The 24,843-nt window shown below is 32.8% G+C and overlaps 1 protein-coding gene across 2 annotated transcripts in view; it reads right to left on the bottom strand.

Annotated features, from left to right (window-relative positions):
- The window catches only part of LOC139510346 (solute carrier family 23 member 2-like), a 26,739-nt gene extending 1,896 nt beyond the window's left edge, over positions 1-24,843 (bottom strand). The window contains exons 1-15 of one of the 2 annotated variants that reach the window (XM_071296902.1): positions 24,759-24,843; positions 17,292-17,408; positions 16,529-16,557; positions 12,662-12,802; positions 9,121-9,278; positions 7,702-7,790; positions 6,746-6,813; positions 6,137-6,318; positions 5,831-5,951; positions 4,527-4,683; positions 3,584-3,733; positions 2,900-3,003; positions 1,552-1,681; positions 1,121-1,264; positions 433-528 (exon numbers count right to left, since the gene is read on the bottom strand). In XM_071296902.1, the coding sequence (XP_071153003.1) occupies positions 433-528; positions 1,121-1,264; positions 1,552-1,681; positions 2,900-3,003; positions 3,584-3,733; positions 4,527-4,683; positions 5,831-5,951; positions 6,137-6,318; positions 6,746-6,813; positions 7,702-7,790; positions 9,121-9,278; positions 12,662-12,802; positions 16,529-16,531 (1,543 nt within the window). In that variant the 5' untranslated portion in view covers positions 16,532-16,557; positions 17,292-17,408; positions 24,759-24,843. Of the gene's footprint in view, positions 1-432; positions 529-1,120; positions 1,265-1,551; positions 1,682-2,899; positions 3,004-3,583; positions 3,734-4,526; positions 4,684-5,830; positions 5,952-6,136; positions 6,319-6,745; positions 6,814-7,701; positions 7,791-9,120; positions 9,279-12,661; positions 12,803-16,528; positions 16,558-17,291; positions 17,409-21,194; positions 21,321-24,758 lie in introns of those variants that run through there. The other variant, XM_071296901.1, reaches the window with a different exon arrangement.

Here is a 24,843-nt window from a genome sequence, read left to right as displayed (position 1 = left end):
AATCCTAGGTTTTCAGATATTTGGCATTGGCGTTCCTGATTTAAATAGATCATGAACAAGTATAACGTTTGATTTGTTTTATCAGTTGATTTTGCCATTTGATCAGGGACTTTCCGTTTTGAATTTCAGTCTTGTTCAGTTCAGTATTTTTGTGATTTTACTCTTTTTTTAACGTTTAGAATGTGTACAGTGGATTTTTTTCAGAATAAACATAAACAAAGGTGAGCCGGACTCTTTCCGTGCTTAAGTTCACAAGATAATAGTTTATGACTTCATTCCGATGCTTTTAAACAGCAAGCTTAGCGACGAAGAACCATATAACAATTTTGAAGCCTTTGGTTTGACCCCACCGGGGCTTGAACCCATGCCCTTCCACACTTGAAGCGAACACTCTATTATAAATGTATAGCTTATAAAACTAAATTATATTACCTGGAATTGTTACGTCCAACACAAAACCAACAACCCCACCAACAAACATACTTGTACTAAGTAAAACTGCTAATATTTGGTCAAATATTTCACTACCTGAAGAAAATAATTAATAGATAATATAAATGTTGGAATGAATCATTCACTCTCATTTTGTATAGTCTTTTAAAAAAAAATAATATTACAATCTCCTGTTGCATCATCCCAGCCAAAAATGTTGATTAATTTCATAAATACTAAACCAATGATCTTCTCGAAAGTTACAAAGGAAAGTTACAGTGAACAAACTATTCAGGTTGAATACTATATGTTATTCAAAGTCATTACGAATTGAAGATCATTGAACAACTCCTCATTTCCAGAATTAAGGGCAAAGAAAAAAGGCCTTTTTCAGTTGTTCAATACATTTTTCGTAATGCGGATATGTGTGTTTTTGTACTGTTTGGCTTTGTTTAATGTTATTTAGATAAGGACGCCTTTTTAATGATGCCATTTTGAGACATATTTTTACGTTCTAACTTAAAATTTTAGGATTCATGCTTACTTAAGACACATTCAAAACATCACAGGACTTAGTCATTTCCTTATACTATCTAATGACATGTTTAATATTATTTTGCCATACTTGGATGTTTTTTTTTTATTTACTGGTTTATCTGTCACAAAATGTACTGTACTAAAAGTTTACCTGTGTTAATCTTATCTTGGTTTGCGGACATCCATGATGGAAAGCATAATCCAAAAAATAAGGAAACTCCTAAGATAAAGATGTTTCTTGATGATCTCATGTCGACATACTGTAAGTTAGACAGACCAACAGCTGTAATCATACCTGTGTTAAGGGAAATATTCATGTTTAGTTAAAATATTTCACAGAATTGAAAAAAGTAGACAAATGTAATGCTAGACTGAGTCCATTTGAAGTAGATGTAATATGTATTTAAAGAAGTACTGTATTCGTGCTACACATAATATAAATGTATGATTACCATTACATTTGTATTGCATTTCATAGTCAATGAAAAATAAACTAACTCAAAAGCACTGAACAATATTTCTTTTACCTGAGTTTATAAATAAATCATTCATATATAATTTTCTTCCATTGTAAATACTTACCAAACATAACAAGAAACATTCCTCCTACTACAGGCTTAGGAATAGTTACAAACAATGCTCCAAATTTACCAAGGCATCCCAACAAAATCATAATAATTCCACCTACTTGGACAACTCTTCTGCTTCCTACCTATCAAAAAATAAAAAGATATCAGGCTTAAAAATGCACTTTATTAGAAGCGTCTTATAAATGAGTTATTGCCAATTTCACTCGAATTAACTTTAATCAAGGGCCATTTGTAAAATTTCTTTCAATCTTTACTTACAAAATTCACAGTATAACAGTTTCATGTGTGTGGTTTTTTTTAATGTTTGAACAACATGACGACCTTGTTATACACTGAACAACATGACAACCTTATTCATCACATGACCAAAAAGTAAATAAAAAAAATACCGAACTCCGAAGATTATAAATGGAAATTCCCTAAGCAAATTGCAGAATAAAATGCTCAAACACATCAAAGGAATGGATAACAACTGTCATATTCCTGACTTGGTACAGGCATTTTCTTATGTAGAAAATGATAGATAAAACCTTGTTTTATTATAGCTAGCTTAACCTCTCACTTGTATGACAGTCGCATAAAATTCCATTAGATTACCAATGTGTGAACAAAACAAACAGACATAATAGGTTAAAATGTCAAAAATTGGGGTTCACCAGTCAACATTGTGTTATCATCCTAATCAACATTAAAAACAAGCAAATATTTCAACAAAGATAAACAAAAAGGCATATAGACAAAGAACATCAGCAAAAAAGAAAGACAAGAATACAAAATTTTACCATACTCCAATAACACAATGACATACCCCTGGTTCATCAACTGCTCAGACACTGGTGAGTGAGTAGAAAGTTACCTAAACTTAGATTTTATAGAACTTATTCCAAATTTTACTACAGAGACATTCAATGTCTCCTTTGAGAAGAGCCATAAAATGTTTTGTATAGTTTATTTCAACAATAAATTAATTCATGTTGAGTCCTTCAACATTTTCTTTTACAGACACACGTTAAGTTGCGAAAGTTATAGTAGACTTTTCTTAACCAGTAATATGTAGCGCAAAATCACATTTTCATATCATGTACAATTGTTGACAATCCTTTAAACATTTCATGATAGAACTTTAGTATTTAAATAAAAGTATTGGAATTTGCACATACAAATCTTCGAAAGTGACTTAGAGGTTTGTTAATTAACTAATACGGTCAATCTATTAGAGATTCGTTAAAACATCTAATTTAAAGTTTCAATTTTGTTTTGAGCAATTGAACTAGATAAAATACTTTTTACTTAATTCATAAATTACAAATTATACAGAAATCTTCGAAGACAATTCTTACCTTTGTAATTCCAATTGCTCCTATATTTTCACTATATGACGTAGTTCCATTACCAGATCCCCAAGCACCTGCTAATACACAGGCTATTCCTTCCATACCAATACCTAAAATACATGACTGTTTGTTAACTTTTTGTTGTATTTACTCACTATGAAACTTCCGACTTACCCATTGTGCTATCAAACTGTAACTTCAACGAGGCGTGTTTGCTCTTCACAAAGTCGTTTTTCGCAAAATTAGGGAAAATGTTTGTTCGAAAAACTCTGATCATAAAGCTATAGCATACTGGTCTTACACAAGTAACAATTAAATATTACATTCTATTAATTTGGAAAAAGTTGCTACCTTAACGCACTTTACCCTATTCTATCAGGTCAACGATTTCTAGAAATATGCAGAGTTCCATATTTTATATCAAGGAGAAAGACAATTTTCAAAGCAAATTAAAATCGGAAAAACTAAATGCTATGCTAATGGAAATTGTCTCATTTAGTCAAAAGACAACTGTCAAAGTGTTTATACACAAACTCAGCACAAAAGTTAGTTTTTGAAATAAGATTTTTGAAAAGATTTTAGAACATGACACTGATAAAATTAATATATAAAACATTTATTAACTGATGTATGCTTAAAAACGGTAAAGGTATTTAAGTAGTCAACACCATTGATATGTAAATGTTTTACCTCTATTTATTGCATGCACAGGTGGTGGTCGTGCGCCTGATATCTTTGCACATGCATAATAGTCTCCTACTGATTCTATCATGGATGCCAATACACCAGCAAGCATTCCAAACACTCCTGCAACACTAGCCGTTGGTGTTCCCCATTGGCCTAAATAAACATCATAATGTTTGAGTAAAAGTTCTAAAATATTGTTTAAAAAGCTATAACCAAGAGTGGTGATATCGACATTAGAGGTTATCCAGTAAATGAATAATTTAAATCATGTTAAAGGACATGTTCAAACACGTTCACTTTATTCATAAATGAATCATATTTATATTAATCCAAAGATAAATTTTTGGCCTTTGATTACCTTAAAATAGTATTCTTAATTTTGCATCAAGAAGAACGTGTGTGATATAGACCACCGGTGTTGTCCTAGGTAAACGTGTGTGCTTCCTTCTTCATTTGTTTTTACTTTCTTTTGTCAAATACGTCATTTTTTTGTAATCTTTAGAATTGAGAATGGAAATGGGGAATGTGTCAAAGAGACAACAACCCGACCAAACAAAAAACAACAGCAGAGGGTCACCAACAGGTCTTCAATGTAGCGAGAAATTCCCGCACCCGGAGGCGTCCTTCAGCTGGCCCCTAAACAAATATATACTAGTCCAGTGATAATGAACGCCATACTAATTTCCAAATTGTACACAAGAAACTAAAATTAAAATAATACAAGACTAACAAAGGCCAGAGGCTCCTGACTTGGGACAGGCGCAAAAATGCTTGTTTGAGTTTGAGATGCCGAAATGACGACGCAATAAATAAGATAAAAACGAAACCTAGAGAAACCTCATCCATAGGCTACAGTTTTTCAACACAAGCTAGTGACATACCGTGTATAGTGGCGTTAATTAAATGATAATCATTTCGATCATGCCAATATATCAACTTATTTTACCTGGGTAAGGGAATCTAAACCATTGTGCATCTGAAAGGACACCAGGATTAGTATCTGTTCGAGCTAAGTATCCCCACCCGTTCACATCATCAGTTAGAACATTTGTCACGGTCAAAATGTAACACAATAACCAAGAAAGAAGCATGGCCAACAACACCTAAACAAAAAATAGTGGTAACTGTTTTAAAAAAAACATATAACACAAACCTGTATTAGTTTGTATATCTATAACAGGGGTAAAAAAGTCGGGTTTACATGTAAAAAAAAAAATATTTTTGTAATATTCAATTTATTTTTGGCATTACTTCATACATATTTGTTAATAAAGTGCACAAATATTTTCAGCTTTAAAAATGTACAGGGAAGGATTTTTCGAGATAGACAAATTCAAATAAAGTATTGAAGCATGCTGTTGATTTTCCCATTTAAATTGTTTATAAAATTTCATTAAGCAAGATAAGCTTGCAAGATAAGCTTGCGCTGTTGATGCACCTGTGCTTGCTTCTTTAATGCGTTCATGCGATCCCGTTAGTTTATTTTATTTTAATTTATGTTTTGTTAAATGAAATAATGAAGTTTGAACTTCCGTAAGATGCCTATGCCTCTGATGAAATTCTAAAATAATGGAACAATGAACAGGCAATTGATATATAAGTAAATTATTACAAAAAATAAAGCGTATGGAACAAAGCTATGAGTCACAAATGATATTGTTGGGTCTCGTTAGTAACATGTTTTGTTTCAAAACGTATGAAGGAGTAATTGAAAGCACAAAGAATGAACAAAAAGAAAAGAAAAATACCAAGTGCAAACGAAACAATAACGAAGTTAAACACTCACGTTAGGGCTGCTTATGTTTTTCTTGGATACCAGATAGTTGCTAATGATGATAATAAAATGTGAATTTCTAAAAATGTACTGAAAACTGCAGCATTATTTATCTTCATGTTTCTAGGAAAGTAAGTACCAATTAATTTGGGATGCCATGTACCCTATTTTAGAAAAAAAATACCTATGTTCAATTAATTATTAGTTGTCAGAAATTGAACAAAAATGTAACCCCTGATAAAAATTTCGCGAAACGATGACTTTTACTTAAAATCTTAATTTATCTCAAGTTTCCAAAAGGCTACCATACTCTCAGGTGGACAATTGTATCATCAAAATAATACAAAAAAATAAAGTAGTAAGGGTTCATAAATCAAAATCTATATTTATTAGTTATACAAGTATTATCAACATTTGATTTCTCTAATAACAATAAAGTACAAAGATAATTATTTCATATGATGTACATAACGTACCGGAAATAGTTTGAAGATGAACAGTTTTTGTTTCTGACAACCATTCTGTCTGTTATAGTTAAAAATAGGAATACTAACATTCTGTAAGTACTGGGAAAACAGGGTTATGAAAAATACGGTCCTACAACATAAAACAGCAACAATGAAGGATTACATAAATACGAATTTGGTTTAAAATAACAATGACAAAAGCTAACAAAACATTGTTGCTATACATGATCTTCAATCATAAAATAAATTGCAGTTAAGGCATTTTTAATGAAATACAAGACTGCGTAATTTTAACAGTTTAAATAAAGTACTCACGTAAGAGCAATATACCACTGAGTGGAGGCAAAGTCATATGCAGCTGGAAATAATGCCAATCCGATCAAACTAATGGTTGGAGCAATGGCCAACGGACCAATGTGGGGTAGTAAAAGACCCATGACTCCACTGAAACCAATTATGATTTGTGTCAAAGAGGCAATCATTATAGCACCCTGAACCTGAAATTTTTAAAACGGTTTGTTATTTACGATAGATTAAATCATACTATATTGTTATATATACTGTGCTTAAATGAAAAGAACAAAGGAAATCGCAAATCGACATGCAAATAATGCAAAGCAATCGTGACAACAATTTTGAGTAATCTTAGCGGCTAAGAATATGCATGCATCTCCATCATTGAGAAGAAAGCGAATATAGACCATTTGGTTACTGCTTTATTACTCAAGATGGCGGCAGATTCCAAGATTACCTTTATGTCTGTGAAGATTTGATTTATACGAAATAAACTATCTGATATCCAGAATTATCCAAGAGTAAAAAAAATAGATATTTCAAGAGATAAAATAAAATAAAATTATTCCCTGCAGTAAAGCAAAATACACAATTTAAATAAATAGAAATCATATGAATCAAAAGACATACTTCTCTCAATCGTCCATGCCAGATTTCTCTGTGTTCATCACTACCAACAGCTATGGTCACATTGTTGTCTAAAACAATCATCCTTTATTTACAATAAGCAAAAACAATGGTATTTTTAGTCAGGAAGGTTACGAAGATAACAATAAACGGATATTCCAAGAAACAAATAATTGTTCGCTTGATATTATCCGTGTTCGTTGTTGAAATATAGAATCATGTAAAGTGATAAGTAGATTGATCAAAGGAGATGTTGTATGATCGCATGACAATAGTCCACCAGAGTGCATGTGGCATACACTGTGAACTTAATATGGCAGTGCTTTAAATCGCAGAATATGTCTTAATCTCATATGCGCATTTTGAGCAGTGAAAGTGGTTCCTTTAACGTTATTTACATAGATCCCAAATAACGCAAACCGATAGAAAGTGGTGGTATGATCCAATGATCTTGACAATCAATTCGAAGCTTTATTACAGTTTCTTTATTTAGGAAGTGTTTGATATTATGTTGAAATTTCTAATAGTTCGTTGCATTGCCGTTTGTTTTTTGTTGCGCTTCAGTGTTTCCGTTGTTTCGTCGTTTCCCTCGGTTTTAGTTTTTAATCCAGATTTGTGTTCTCTCAATCGATTTATGACTTTTGAACTGCGGCATACCACTGTTGCCTTCATAGAGTTGTGCCATGCATGTGCTGTGCTTTGTAGCGATTTTTAGATAGACCAGTTGGTTTCGGTAGAATGTTGTAAATTTATTCAATGTCTGTCTTGATTCAACACGATTTAGACTTTGCCATACAAGCATATGTGTCTGTGTATCAATCTCGAGATTTCTTTGACTTATATTTTTTTCATTACTGTGAATACTTCGAAAATAAAAATAACAGTTTTGTTAAACTTTTAACACCATTAAATATCTTATCATAATGTATTTTTTCTTCCAATTAAATAATGCCTGTTACCTTTTACCATAGAGCATTCTCCCATTTGTTCAAGTATAGCTGTCGTGGGAGCCAAAAACGCAAATGTTGCTCCCTGAATTATAGGCAACCTATAAATAGATATGAAATTGATACAATACATTTTCTGTTACGGTTTCGGTTGAATAATCTAGAATCTTTTATCGATTGTAGTCCAAATAATCCTAAAATTGTCTTTCAATAACATCATTGTCATGGAAAATGTTTGGACAAACATTGTGAAATAGAGTTCGAGATTGCATTTTAGTAACGTAAGCGTGTAATTGATTTTGATATTCTGTGATGTTTGTCTTTGCTGGAATATGTTCGTTGTTATTCTGCGGTTTGAGTGTTGTGTCGATTTATATATTATTTGGTTGTGCGTTTCTCTGTGATAAATAGTCTTGTATGGGTTTGTGCTGTGTTTCTGTCACGTAATTTTTTAACATTGTCATAAAGCGGGAGGTTTGGCTAGCCATCAAACCAGGTTCGAGCCACCATTTGTTCTTAAATGTCCTGTACCAAGTCATTCGTTTCTATGTATGTTTGGGTTGGTTTTTGTTCACTTAAGTGTTCCTGTTGTTCCTTTGTTTTCCACTTATAGTTGATGTGTTTCCTCGTTTAGTTTGTAACCCGGATTTGTTTACTATTATGCGATTAATGACTTTTGAACACCGGTATATTACTGTTGCCTTTACATATACGACATTATTTTATTGTATCTCAAAGTACACATCATGTAATCTGAGATACAAAAAAAATGCAGGTATGATTCAAGTACTTTTTTGAAAAAGCCTTGAGTGTGTATTTAAATTCGGGAGAAATTGGACATGGTGTGAAAAAGCCTTACGACGAAGTGATCCTTACTCGTTCAATGAAATTATGCAGCAATTATCATTGTCACTATCTTTAATTTTCAATATTATCTAAATGGTATATATTGACTGTCCCTCTGTTATCTTTCGTCCCTCTTTCCTTATGACGTTCGCGACGTCGTCTTTATAGTTTTAAATACTTTATTTCATTTAAAAATACTGCTGAGTCTTTACTTCTGCTGGCTGGTTTACTGTAAAGGTCTAGACAGTAATGTTCGCCCTATTCACCAGCAAGTGAGTTGTACTTTAGTTGCTTTGATAACAACATTCAGTTAATAGATCTGAATTATGCGGTGGAAAATCCAGAATTTTGAGAAAAGGACCGCTATAACACAATAAGCAACGGAATAGACGGAAATAATATAACGATAAACATGTTTGCATTTAGCATTTTTATATAAAGGAATCCATTACTGAAATGTATAAAGGTCCATGCAGAGAAAGCACGAAAAAATCAACTTCCATCGTAGAATACATATTTGATATTCACAGAGCAGATGTAAAGGAATGGTAAAATTAGAAAGTCAAACCGAATACGGATACTTGCCTAATACCAAATGTGGTTTGTAAAAGGGTACTCAACCCCGACATAAAGAATATCGTATTGATAAGCTGGCTGAGTCCAACACCGTCTTCACCGATACATAATGCTTGATACAGAACAAAGGGAACGGTTATAGTTGATCCAAAAGCTGTTAAGTAATGCTGAAAATGAATACGGCTTTATTATTAAAATATAAGTAAGTATGGTCGATTCCTGGTAAAATAACGGACAAATAATGTTAGGGAGGAAATGGGATTTTAGTTAATATATAACTAAAGAGATATATAACTATAAAGAGAGAAGATACAAAGGAAGCAAAGAAACACTTGCTGTGAAATACCGGAATCACTATGGCCATAACGAAAAACGACTATATGAAAACTACCATGACAAGACAGTGCATAGAAAACTACTGATTTAGCACTAATAACTCTTTCAAATATATGGAGTGAAATAAGGCGCTCTTGAACGGTAATCATTGCAAGTGAAATTATGGTGATAAGTAGAATCCATCTGTGTCATCAATATTTATCAAACAAATCATGATGATGTATGTAAATGAAATTAAAGATGAAAATGAAGATGGGGAATGTATAAAAAAGACAACAACCAAGCCAAAGAGCAGATAACAGCTGAAGACAACCAATGGGTCCTCAACACAGTTAGAATGCCACAACACCCAGAGGCGGCTTCAGCTGACCCCTTAACAAAATGTGACTAGTTCAATGAAAATTGACGTCACACTAAACTCCAAAACATATAAATTAACTAAAATTAAACCAGATGCTCCGCAGGGCGTAGCTTTATACGACCGCAGAGGTTGAACCCTGAACGGTTGGGGCAAGTATGGACACAACATTCAAGCTGGATTCAGCTCTAAATTTGGATTGTGATTAAATAGTTGACACAGCATAGGTTTCTGACACAGAATGAATGTGTTCTAATGAACTTAAAATTTTTGTTTTCTCTTAGAGCATACACTATGCTGTTGAATATTAATCCTCTCAAAAAAATGTTTGAAGAAATTTTCTTTTTTATTTATGAAATTTCAAATGAGAAAAATTGAACCCAATTTTTTTAATCACATCCCCCTTTCCCTTATTCCAAAACTAATCTCAATTAAAATTTCTAATGGAGTTTGCAACAATAACTACTCATTTAAATACATCATAAAATATTAAGATGTAAAAAAACTGCTTGTTATCACTGAATGGTAAAGATTATTTTAATTTATCAGTTGGTAGTAAAAAGTGAATATACATTGTATATTGTATATAACAAAGATTTAAGTTGATTCTGGACAAAGAAAGATAACTCCAATTAAAAAAAAATCTTGCTATTGCACAATATTTTGCAATTAGATATTTCTTGCTTACTATTCTGGACAAAGAAAGATAACTCTAATTAAAAAAACATTTGCTATTTCACAATATTGTGCAATTAGATATTTCTTGCCATTGCGCAATACTGTGCAATTGAAAAGACTTGCTATTGCACAATACTTAATATAATAATTTTAGATCCTGATTTGGACCAACTTGAAAACTGGGCCCATAATAAAAAATCTAAGTACATTTTTGGATTCAGCATATCAAAGAACCCCAAGATTTCAATTTTTGTTAAAATCAGACTAAGTTTAATTTTGGACCCTTTGGACTTTAGTGTAGACCAATTTGAAAACAGGACCAAAAATGAAGAATCTACATACACAGTTAGATTTGGTATATCAAAGAACCCCATTTATTCAATTTTTGATGAAATCAAACAAAGTTTAATTTTGGACCCCGATTTGGACCAACTTGAAAACTGGGCCAATAATCAAGAATCTAAGTACATTTTTAGATTCAGCATATCAAAGAACCTAACTGATTCATTTTTTGTCAAAATCAAACTAAGTTTAATTTTGGACCCTTTGGACCTTAATGTAGACCAATTTGAGAACGGGACCAAAAGTTAAGAATCTGCATACACAGTCATGACAGTTAGATTCGGCATATCAAAGAACCCCAATTATTCAATTTGGATGAAATCAAACAAAGTTTAATTTTGGACCCTTTGGGCCCCTTATTCTGTTGGGACCAAAACTCCCAAAATCAATACCAACCTTCCTTTTATGGTCATAAACCTTGTGTTTAAATTTCATAGATTTCTATTTACTTAGACTAACGTTATGGTGCGAAAACCAAGAAAAATGCTTATTTGGGTCCCTTTTTGGCCCCTAATTCCTAAACTGTTGGGACCTAAACTCCCAAAATCAATACCAACCTTCCTTTTGTAGTCATTAACATTGTGTTTAAATTTCATTGATTTCTATTTACTTAAACTAAAGTTATTGTGCGAAAACCAAGAATAATGCTTATTTGGGCCCTTTTTTGGCCCCTAATTCCTAAACTGTTGAAACCAAAACTCCAAAAATCAATCCCAACCGTTCTTTTGTGGTCATAAACCTTGTGTCAAAATTTCATAGATTTCTATTAACTTAAACTAAAGTTATAGTGCGAAAACCAAGAAAATGCTTATTTGGGCCCTTTTTGGCCCCTAATTCCTAAAATGTTGGGACCAAAACTCCCAAAATCAATACCAACCTTCCTTTTGTGGTCATAAACCTTGTGTTAAAATTTCATAGATTTCCATTCACTTTTACTAAAGTTAGAGTGCGAAAACTAAAAGTATTCGGACGACGACGACGACGACGACGACGACGACGACGCCAACGTGATAGCAATATACGACGAAAATTTTTTCAAATTTTGCGGTCGTATAAAAATAAAAGACGTAAAAGCAAAGGGAAGACGATATTGTATCCTTTGGGAGCCCTTGGCGCATTTGGTTCCTTGACGGAGCAGGATCTGCATACACTTCCGGATCACCTGAAATTCGTCCGATTTTTAGTCGGATTAGTGTTGCTCAGTTTTAGTATTCTATATTGTGTTTCTTACACTGTTATCTGTCTTATAGTCGTTTTATGATTTTGCCATGACATTGTCAGTTCGTTTTCGACTTGTGAGTTTAATTATTCTGTTTTACTATTCCGCCTCTTTCTTGTATGCAGTATCCCTCCATAATGGAAGTCATGATAAAAACCGAAAGACCTGAAATATCATAAACTAGTAAACAGGGAGATATATATCCAATGTGCAGGCAATCCAGGAATGTTGCTACACAGAAATGGAAAATTCATAATGGGAAAATGTGTTGTAAATTTAGGTCTTAACCAAACCATCAGTCAGTTCAGGAATGTAACTTAAAAGCAGGCTAAACTGTGACTGTAACTGTGGTATTTTAAGTTAACAATACGTTTGGATCGATGCTGTCAAAAGTTATCAAACTTCGAGTGATGACATTTCGAGGTTATCATCAATTAAAGCTGATTTTGAAGTAAAAATCATAATGCTAGATTCTTTTCTTTTTTTTTCTTGAAAAGAACCTGTTTGAAGTATAAATATAATATGTTTGTAAGTAACAAGAATTGTTCGGTGTTATTATTTGATCAGACTATCTATACGGATTACCGTTTTATTAGAAAACTAACTGCACTACAAACCTGAAATCCTAATAATATACAGAGATACCATGGTGGAACATCTTCTACACCATACACTGGTTTATAGCTGTCAACTACGGTCACATCCTGTTCTTTACTGTCATTTGGTTGGATCTGCAATTCTACTTTCTCTACGACCGACTTCGAAATACAAAAAAAAAACATATTTTAGCATTTAAAAAAAAACGCATTTTAAGACTTATGCTTTTATATGTTACAATAAAAAATACATTACACTACTTTATTTCAATTGGTGAGACGAATTATGAACAGGAAACAAGCAGGCTTTTTACTTAAAAGCTACAATTTGGACAGTCACTGATAAAATACATGTCGCGATGTCTTGATGTTTCAGAACTGCGAAATTTTGATGGACAGGGCCAAATATGTCTTCCAAAATAGAAAGCACTTAAAATCGGCGAAAAAGTTCCGAATTTTTCTTAAAATCATCAAATTTCCAATTTCAAATATATAGATTTTTCTTATACAACTATTAGTTGTTGATACATAAACTTTCATTTCAAAGATATAAAGTAATCATATACGATCATCGTTTTTTCTTGTGGGGGGAGGGGGTTGTGCGTATCAATCAATTTGTTACATAGTAGTTGATAAATGTAAAAAAAAATCGACGTTTTACGACCTACTACGATTATTTTGACCATAGATTTACTTAGATCACCACTTTTTATTATATATATACCATTGGCCCCATTATTAATTTAAAGTATCAAAACGGAAATGTATGTACCTACAACATAAAAATTTTATTAAAGAAAAAAAAGTATGGATTTGTAATTGGAGATATCAGTCACGGGTTTTAATCAAGAAATTGGCATAGAACAAATGTAGAAACATCAGTAAATTTTTTAGCTGAGTCATCTCAATAGATCTTTTCAACAACAGTTACTGTTTCTACACCTACATATATATATCCCTGTGCATCAAAATATCCATACAAGCAGAGACATATAATAGTTGTATTATATATGTCTCTGATACAAGCAAAGAAGATTAACGTAAAGGATGACGTTTTTTTTTGTTTTTTCAATGACACATATCTTTCTTTATTAAAGAAATATTTAAATGTTACATCGTTAAAAGAGAATCAGAGTGGATTATTAATATTCAAACGATTCTTTTAAAATGTTCGAATAAATTTCAAAGGTAATTCGATCATGTATATGTCTAATGCAACTTGTTTAGAGTAACGGGCACAAAAAACTCTCCCTATAGGCCCATGAATTCGTACATCATTGTTTACTATACAAGTCATGTACCGAAAAGTACTGAAAACACATAAAAACATTTTAATATTTTATTATACATTCCTCAATTACATGTTTCGTTCCAATTACAACAAGTGACATACTTTATGTTTCATTGGCCCCCTGCCCTTCTACCTAACACTATGATGATAGTAGTTATTGATATAAACATTTAAAGACAGTGATGCCTATTTTTTTTGAAAAGTTGCATATAAAATTTATTAAAGAAATCTTGGGAGTACACTGTAAGGCCTCGAATGATGCATGTCGTTCCGAACTTGCAAGACTGCCATTGAAAAATAGGATAATGTTATCTAGCATTAAATTCTGTGACCATTTAATCACTTCAGAATAAAGTTTAGTTCACCAAATATATAATGCTACAAAAAAAAAAACCATGGGTTAAAAGGTTAAATATTATTATTCAAAACTTAGGTTTATCTTATTTGTCAAATGATAACCTTACTATTAAACCCCTGTTTGGTTTTATAAAACAAAGACTAATTGACCAGGGTTTTCAGGAACAACATGCAAATATTTCAGCATCTCCAAAATTAACATTTTTCCAGAGTGTTTAAAAAATGAGTGAACGGGCAGGTTATGTGAGGGGGGCAAGGGGGGGGGGGGGTCCCAATAACAGCAAAACAGCAAATTGATTTGGCTTATAACAGATAACAAGGAATTAAAATTGACAAAAACAGATAACAGTAAATGAAATATTAAAATAAGTCGGGACCTTGACAAATCAAGTATTTCTTATTACGGGTATAATCCTTTGTAATGAATTCCATTATGTATCTACAATATATTTGTATACGCTCGTTTACAGGACGTATTGTGGAATACTGTTGTCCGTCTGTCGTCATTATGTCGAATATTGACTCCAACACTCTTTAACCAATTTGCATAAAACTTTTGGAAATTGTTTATATCTATTGACGTGAGCTCCCCTTCGTATTTCATAAATTTCAGATTTTAAGTTTCTGTGTAATGGGGTTTTATTCAATAAAAATGGTGGTTTTTTTCAGTTTTCTGATAATATCTCAAAAATCCTTTCACAAATTTGCAAGGAATTTTGGTGAATTGTAACTATCTATTGACATGAGCTCCCTTTCAATTTTTATAAATTTTAGATTTTACGTTTTCGAGTTAAGGAGTTTTGTTAATTAAAAAGGGGGGATTTTCCAGTTTTCAGACATTAACACAAACACGTTTTCAGCAGTTCTCATGAAACTTTGATGAATTTTTTATAGCTATTGTTGTAAGCGCCCTTTATATTTTCATTAAATTTAGATTTTATGTTATTAAGTTAAGGGGTTTTATTCATTAAAAAGGTGGTATTTTCCAGTTTTCGGTAAATAACTCAAAAATGTTTTCAGCAGTTTGCATGAAACTTTGGTGTATTGTTTATATATATATATTGACTGAAGTTCGATTTAAATTTTTATAAATATCTGATATGACATAAAGAAGTTATCGAATATTTCAAAAAGGGCAACGGGCGTATCATGCGCTCATGGCGTAGCTGTTTATTTGTTGTAGAATACTTTTTTTTTCAGCATTTATTTTTATACAGTTATAGAAACTCACACATGCTTGTAATTTAAATAGTGTGTAATAAAATTGAGAATGGAAATGAGGAATATGTCAAAGAGACAAAAATGATATCTAGTAAAATGTCAAGGGCTGTTATGGTATTCAATTCACCAGAGAAATATAATACAAAATATATGTCTCTGAATTCACATAGTTCTTGTGTTTGTTGCTACTAAAAAATGACCTAAAAGAGTTTGAATATATATATTCGCATTCTGACTTTTTCTTAATGCCCATTGAATGAGGTGTGTGAATTTTTCTTAATAAGACTATGAGGCAAAGTGGTCAGTAGGGTAGAAAAATCAAAAGCACCAATTATAAGCATGCAATTTATCAAGTACCTCGAACCAATTTTGACACTCCAAAAGTAATTTATTCCATTATTTTCAAAGGCTCAATTTGAACAATTTTTTTTCAGGCTACTGATTGGACCTGAGGATTGGACCAAGTGTACTAGTAAGTAAAATACATAGTTTAGTAGGGGAGCAATGGCTTGAAGACGAAATAAATCTTTGTTTGTAATGAGCTATGTGCTGCTTCGGGACCCAGTACATGGTTGACACTTTCATTGTACAATGTGTTTGGTTCTGCTTTGAAAAGAATCACAGAGCTGAGTCAATGTACCAATTATATAAAAGGTTAACTGGTTATAACAACCTAGTCCTTAATCGAGATTCTTGTCAGATATTCCTGGCCATATGTTTTCCTTTTTGTCATATTAATAATTGTTCTGATTTAATATGTTGGTACGGGAAACAAGGAACATTATCCTCATACAAAAAAATAAGATAATTCTAAATACATGTTCCAAAAAGTAATCTATTCACTATTGTAATAGATTTTCATTTACCTTTAATCGTTTATTCACATTATATATATAATTGTTTGTATTTTACTACCATGTATAGCAAATTGTTTATCCATTTGGTCATTACCATTTATTGTAAATGCGTTAGTGGCAGTGCCAATAAAATATTGTCTTGTCTTGTCTATAAAAACTCACCATTTTCTTTTCTTCAGGTGCAAGGTTATCTACAAAGAGTAAAAGGGTAAAACGTGTATTTATAGACGTACGCTTTGTTTACATGTATATACAGCACCGGAGGCTATATAACTAAATAATCAAATATTTCAGGTGTAAAATTGACCTATTCACTTTAAGGCGAGGGACAGATTTCAAAAGGCTCTTTGTTATAAAGGATATAAATACAGCCAAGTTTTGTTTTTCCTCGTCCTTTTGAAAATAAATAAATATTTGTATACTATTCTTGCAATATTATTTTTGCATTGCCTTAAAAAGTAGATTGAAATCATGTTCCCTGGAATTTTATAAACATGTGCTGTTCATTTAGAACACACTATAAATAGTTTGGTGACTGCAGCGCTTAACTCTCGCTTACACGTTTATCTTTTTTTTTATCGATCAGATGAAGAATACAAAATTGTCCGTTCTTGATCTTTAATCTTGATTTGAAGGAAATTACAACTTACGATAGTACAGATAATAAGCTTTCGATTTATGTAACTGTTTGTTAGGTTGGATGCATTTAAATCAAACTTTGTTGTTTATAATGTGACTGTCACTCCTATATTTATATATATGATATATATATATGAAGAAAGGGATTATTATATTCATTGACGTAAAAAAAAAAATTTTTTTTTAAATGAATTTTCGATCCAATAAAATTGTAGGATTACATGTTTTTTTAAGAATGAGTGTAAAACATGTTCTCAATATTGGGATTGTCCTATTTTTTACTTACAGTACAAAACAACGATTCTTTAAAGGATGAGTTACAACTGCCTTCAATCAGTTTTATACAGTCAGTATAATATTAACTTGACATGATAAATGATACAAATCGCTTTGAAACTGGATTCTGAAACAGACAAACAAAAGATTTTGCTGAAGAGTGAATAATACCATAGATGTAAGGTGTATACATCTATAATAACCCTTCATAATACACGTTTTAAACGAGAAACTCTAAATACAAACAATTGCAACAACCAAGACCATTATCCTTATTGGTTTTACCATTTTTAGACAGTTATTTTCGGTTGGCCCTTTTTATGGCGTGTATATTTCCCCACCTCGCTCGCTTGTAAAAAGTAAGATTACAAAAATATCGAACTCCAAAGAAAATTCAATTAATTCTGAGAAAAAAACACATAGCTCAGTGCGATTACTCTAAGATCGGAACTTTGTGTCTTTTGTCGTTTTGTTGGTATAATTAAAACCAAAATACATATATATACTTGCTCTGAAGCACATTTGTAAACTTGACGGGATTTCTGAATGAAATCTTCTAAAACTTATCTGATTGCATGTTTCCGTGATGAACATTCATACTTACATTTAAGAAACTCCTATCGTTTCATCTTCTAATGTTTTAAACATAATTTATCAGAATATCCAGAAATATAAGAAAATTTCAAACATCACTTTGTCTACAAACCATGCATGTGTAACTGATATGTCGGATATCTGAATACGAAATCAATTGTTGATTAGAACCAATCTACATGAGAGTTGACCTCGATCTTATCATGTATAGAGATCGAAGGATTATCATGGCTAATTGTCAACATGATGTGCAAACTTAATTATGGCCTTTTCATAATGACAACGGTGAAAATATGCTTCTCTAATTTAAATTCGTCTATGACGGTTATAACCGTCAACCGCCATATGAATGTTTTCGGCGCTGTCGAACAACAAAGACTACAAAAAAAAAACCCATTGTCTTCGGATGTTACTCAGTTACGTGGAGCGGTCAAATGAATTTCCATTATAAAGTTTTGACAGAAAATGCTATTTGAACAATTCATGCTGTTATCATACTGAATATCACATCTATGTTTCGTTTATTGTTTAGTATATAAATCAGTCCGTTATTTTTCTTATTTAAATTATTTAACATTTTTCATTTCAGGGCCTTTTATAGTCTTTTATATATATGCGATATGGGGTTTGCTCATTGTTAAAGATCTTAAAGGCCGTATGGTGGGGGTTCCCATCCAAGGATAAATGGAGTTCCAACCACGTCCACTGTGTTTTTGTTAGATGTAATTCTATTTGTATCCGTCTGATGAGTTAAAAGCCTTTTTCAACTGATTTTTATGGTTCGTTCTTATGTTGTACTGTTACACCCCTGTTCCAGGTTAGGGGGAGGGTTGGGATTCCGCTAACATGTTTAACCCCGCAACATTCTGTATGTATGTGCCTGTCCCCAAGTCAGGAGCCTGTAATTCAGTGGTTGTCGTTTGTTGATGTGTTATGTATCTGTTTGTCGTTCTTTTTTGTACATAAATTACGTTCATTTTTTGTACATAATTATGCCGTTAGTTTTCTCGTTTGAATTGTTTTACATTTGTCATTTTAGGGCCTTTTATAGCTGGCTATGCGGTATCGAATTTGCTCATTGTTGAAGGCCGTACGATGACCCATAGCTGTTAATTTCAACTCCTTTGCCGACATAAAGTGGAAAACAGAATCTAGTTAGTTTTCATAATAACTTAAACAGACTAGTCTGTTTTAAAAGAACATTAAGATTTATTATATTGTATGCGTTAGATGCAGTCAGTGCATGTAAGACGTGAAGACTTGTGATGTATTATGTGGAGCCCAAAACCTCCAAATATAAATATAACTGTGACGTTACGCACGGTATTGGTGCCACTCAGCGTTACACGACGTTCCTAATAAATCGACGATTTTGACGTTGTTCCACGGAAAGTTTCAAACGTTGACCTTATAATCTACTCATTTGAAAATGCCGCTTAAAGTAAAGAGATGTCCGAAGTTGCTTCTTTATATGGTTTTATTTTTTCAAGCCGGTGCAAATGCAAAATTCCATTGAATTAAAACAAAATTTTAGATACATGAACATTTTTTTATTTTTGCGAAGAATTGTCTGCAACAATAGCACAAAATGACAATTTGATGTCTTGTAAAATGATTTAAATATATAAGAAGATGTGATATGATTGCCAATGAGACAACTCTCCCCAAGAGATCAAAATGACACAGAAATTAACAACTATCGATCACTGCACGGCCTTCAACAATCAGTTTCTTCTATTTCTTAAAATTAAGCAATGCTCTCTTTGCCACATATTCGTAAACAACTTCTGAAACTGTTACGCTTAGCATCATACATGTATGTGTGGTAGACTGTTATACATAAAATATTAAAAAAGATCTACTACTTAAAACTAATAAAAGCTTCCGTTGAGATAAATGTTGAACAAATTTCATTGCACGTTCTGTATAAGTTATGTTTCAGGTACATATAGAAATAGACTCATCACACTTTCATTTCATAGGCATATGCAAGGAGGGGGCTGTGGGCCCGGGTCTCCGTTTTGTGAGAAAAATGTGTTTGATTATATAGGGAATCACTGAAGCATGATAATACAAGCAGATTTCAGATTGTATGTAAAAGAGGGACGAAAGATACCAAAGGGACAGTCAAACTCATAAATCTAAAACAAACTGACAACGCCATGGCTAAAAATGAAAAAGACAAACAGAAAAACAATAGTACACATGACACAACATAGAAAACTAAAGAATAAACAACACGAACCCCACCAAAAACTAGGGGTGATCTCAGGTGCTTCGGAAGGGTAAGCAGATCCTGCTCCACATGTGGCACCCGTCGTGTTGCTTATGTGATTACAAATCCGGTAAATAGTCTAATTCGGTAGGTCACATTCATGAAAGGGAAGGAGATTGTAGTTACGACGTAAGGAACATATTGTGAAACGGTTATTCCATAACGGTCAACCAACTCGTGATGGCGTCCGTAAAATTTACGAAGGGATGATTTCAACTTCACCATTTGGAACTCTTGGTTTAATAGCTTCCTTGTGAGCAGTAACCCTCTAGCAAGAAAATCATGATAGGAAATGCAAGCACGGGAATATCGTATCATTTGGAAGATATATACCCCGTATGCAGGTGCTGCTGTAATGTTGCTACTTAGAAATGGAAAGTTCACAATTGGAAAGCTGAAATCATCTCTTTTGTCGTTAAGTTTTGTTTTCAACCGACCCAGATGCGTTCCACATAGTCACCAAATTTTGACTTCTTATCTTTCTTCCTAAGAAGTTTCTGCATGAAGTCAGCCTCGTAATAATAAAGAAACAAGTCGGCAAGTAGAGGGGCACAGTTTGTTCCCATTGGGATGCCGACAGTCTGTTGAAATACACGTCCTCCGAACGTTCTAAAATAGTAAATACGAAACCGAGCGCCGTAGGCGGAGAAATTTAATGGAAAGTAACTTGACACGAAACCAGAGACATGTATATATGTCTCTGACGGAACCAAGCGCGGTAGACAGAGAAATGTAATGGAAGTTCAGGTCAATAGTATCGGAAACATGCCGCTGAAAGCGTCATTTTCCAAAAAATGGCGATGGTCATGGTTTACATTTTTCAGAAAACATCAGTTAATGAAGTGTTTCTTGGAAACTTTTGTAGTTGGTTACCCCTTCGAATCGGAATACCCAGCTACCTATTAAGTTATTCTTTTGGTATATCTATATGAAGAAACAGTTAATTTTATATCCGCGACCATCACACATTCAAGTAACGTAATCAATAGGTAGATTTTTATCTCATATCTTTTTTGACATGTGCATTTAAAAATATTCATTTACCTTTACGATTACACGACTGTGTATATCCAAATAAAAGAACAGATGATATAACGCCATAAATATTTACCGTTGAAAGCGTTCTTATCGGGTACACTTGCTCTCATCTCAGATCAGAATATATAATATGCATCATGATGCATGTCAATAATCCCCAGGTGTTCAATGAGTATACGGAATCTCCAAATATACACAATTTTCTTATCGTGTGTAAAAATTTTTAAAGTAACAACCTACCTCTTTAGATCTGTTATCTTAAAACTAATAGAATGTATGTGCGCCATATAGCAGCACTTAGTTGGAAATGTATTTTTTATATGAGTTTCTACTGGCGTATTTTTCAGAGTTTTTAAAAGAGTCGTGTCACGCTTTAACACTGAAAACTGCAAGAATTGTACGATATTTTAATGAATTCCTAGTATTTAAAAACATCATGTATAAAAGTAGATGTCCATTAATGGACTTCTAACAAAAGTAACGATATAAATCAGCCAGCTTATCAGCAGTTGAAAATAAATAATCTGTCAGAATACACACACATATATATATGTCATATATATGCAACCGTTACACCACGTTATATAAGTATATAAATTGGGTTGTTTTCCCAAACAAGTGCCTGTTGTGTGCTATAAGTAAAAATCAAACCTGTTCAAAAGACTCAAAAGGCGTCTTAAACTTCTTTATATAGTGTCGGTCAAAAGAAATGGTCATCCCCTCTACTCCCTTGTACTTCTGTTATTCAGTGTCAAAATAGAAAAGTTGTTTAATAAAATTGAGAATGGAAATGGGGAATGTGCCAAAGAGACAACCCGACCATAGAGCAGACAACAGCAGAAGGTCACCAACAGGTCTTCAATGCAACGAGAAATTCCCGCAACCGGAGGCGTTAAGCCTACTTGAATTTGAATATCACATGTAAAGCATTTTGAACAATTATCAGTACATGTTGTATATTCTGATGAAATCGAATTATTGTGAACGTGCAACATACTGATGTTGATTAATTTCAGTTCTATATTTTTGAAAACTGATTCTGATCCCGCTAACATGATTAACCCTCCAACATTCTGTATGTATGAGCCTGACCCAAGTCAGGAGCTTTCAGTAGTTTTCTTTTGTTGACGTGTAACATATTTGTTTTGCGTTCATTTATGTACATATTAAAATTAGGCCGTTATAGTTTTCTCGTTTGAATTGTTTTACATTTGTCATTTCGGGGTCTTTTATAGGGGACTATGCGGTATGGGTTCTGCTCATTGTTGAAGGAATTACGGTGACCTATAAATGTTAATTTCTGTGTCATTTGTGCCCATGCGGAGAGTTGTCTCATTGACATTTATACCACATCTTCTTTTTTTAGTTTACCTGGCCCAAAGGGCCAAGTGAGCTTTTCTCATCACATGGGGCCGTCGTCCATCGTCGTCTGTTAACTTATACAAAACTCTTCTCCTCTGAAACAATTACACCAAATTTAACCAAACTTTGCCACAATCATCACTAAAAATGTGTCTGATGACCCTGTCCGATAACCAAGATGGCCGACATGGCTAAACATGTACATAGGGGTAAATGCAGTTTTTGGCTCATTTCTCTGAAACCAATTAAAGCATATAGAGCAAATCTGACGGGGTAAAGTTGTTCATAAATGCTCTTTAATTTTCAGACAAATCAGGCAACCCGTTATTGGTACCCCTGAAAAGGTAATTTAAAGAAAATCTTGCAGTTTTTTTGTTATTATCCTCAATATTATTACAGATAGAGATAAACTGTAAACAGCAATGTTGTACAGCAAAGTAAGCTCTACAAATAAGTCAACATGACCAAAATGGTCAATTGACCCCTTAAGAAGTTAATGCCCTTTACAGTCATTTTTTAACAATTTTCGTATTTGTAAATTTTAGCAAAACATTTTCCTTTGAAACTACTGGGACAATTATAGATAGAGATAAATGTAAGCAACAAGAATGTGCAGTAAAGTAACTTGAGATCTACAAACTCATCACCATCACCAAAACACAATATTGTCATGAATTCGTGCATGTCCTTTGTTTAATATGCACATATACCAAGGTGAGCGACACAGGCTCTAAACACAGACTCTTTAGAGCCACTAGTTATACTTATGATATACTAATTCATAAGATATCTCATACAATTTCTTTATAAGATATTTTCTTGTTTAGAAAACGTAGATTTGTTTACCTCCATTCATAGATGACTTTTTACAGATGTGGCATAATTTTTTGGACCCTTTGCTTATTGGTTCTCTTTTACTTCGTAATTTATTTCACCTTCGAAATGTTTCAAATACACTAGTACGTACGTTTCGGTCAATCAAAAAATGTCATTCCAAAGTCATGCTCTCATCATTTCAGTTTTGAAATTGCTCACACATTCTTGGTCAATGCATGCATGTTAGATCGAGTCCCATAACATTTATGGTTCACGACGATCAGGAAGGATTTCCTTATATTTCTTAGAAAAACAAGAGTGGTTAATTATGGGGAGAAGCTTTTAAAATCGGGAAACATATATGATGGTATAATGCAATATAACGCCACTTCTAAGCACTGCTTTTTTTTCTAATTCCTGGCGGTCAGTTTTTTATTGATGGAGGAAGCAGGAGTGCCCGGAGAAAACCACAGACCTTCGATATGAAAACTGACAATCCTAGTCAATTAAGCCGGCTTGGAGTCGATAGAACCCGCACAAGCAGGTTTCGAACTGTCAACTTCAGTGTTGACTATCGAGTGATTATAGTAGTAACTACTTAAACCACTCGGCTACCGAGTCCCCTGCCATTGTGAGATAAACCGGCCTTTAACTATAATATATTTAAACGTTGTATAAAATTTGGCATAGTCACAAACACGTGTTTGCCTTCATAAATATGTCACGAACTATAAAATGGTGTAGGTTCCATAGATAACAAGTTTCTTAAAAGGTAAACAAATGAAGTGCATGTATCTATAAATATAAAGTAAACAGAGTGGTACAATGACAACACTAGGAGTGGCAATTCAAAAAAAATTTATGCATTTACGATATATGTAGCTGCCCCCCTCCCCAATAAAAAATGAAACTGAGAAAGTATAATATATAAATTGAAAAAAGTATATCAATCATTCAATCATTTACTTTAAGAATTGAATGCTCTTTTTGTAAATTTATTGGGTTGTAAAAGCGTTTACCGAAGTACTGAAAATGTGCGCACGGTCAGCGCTTTTACAACCCTATAAAGTTTTTTAAAAAAAGCGTTCAATACTTTAATTACATTTTTACCTATAGGATCATGAAAACACGCCTTTTATCAATTTTTCATTTCATTTACCTGTGCACTTCGTTGTGGGATTCGTGTCATCATGAATGAAAAGTTGCATCGTGTAATGCAATTGATTAAGGAATATCACGAGATTGCTAGTTAGCCAATCAGAATAGCGTATTATAATGAAACATACATCTAATGTAATTATATGTTTATAATTGTTTTCAGACGGCTCCTTCAATTTTCTCGAGATTCAATTGAATAGGTATTTGTGAAGAGATAATATCATATCGCTTTACCTTGGCTTCTTTTTTGATGGTCCTTAACTAAACATCCGTTGTTAATTTTGAAAATGTTTTACGTTTCTGTTTCAACTTTGAAGTG

The sequence above is a fragment of the Mytilus edulis genome, chromosome 2, assembly GCF_963676685.1.
Source record: "Mytilus edulis chromosome 2, xbMytEdul2.2, whole genome shotgun sequence".
NCBI classification, from domain to species: domain Eukaryota; kingdom Metazoa; phylum Mollusca; class Bivalvia; order Mytilida; family Mytilidae; genus Mytilus; species Mytilus edulis.
The sequence above is the reverse complement of the archived record's forward strand: the minus strand, read 5'-3'. Positions and strand labels throughout refer to the sequence as shown.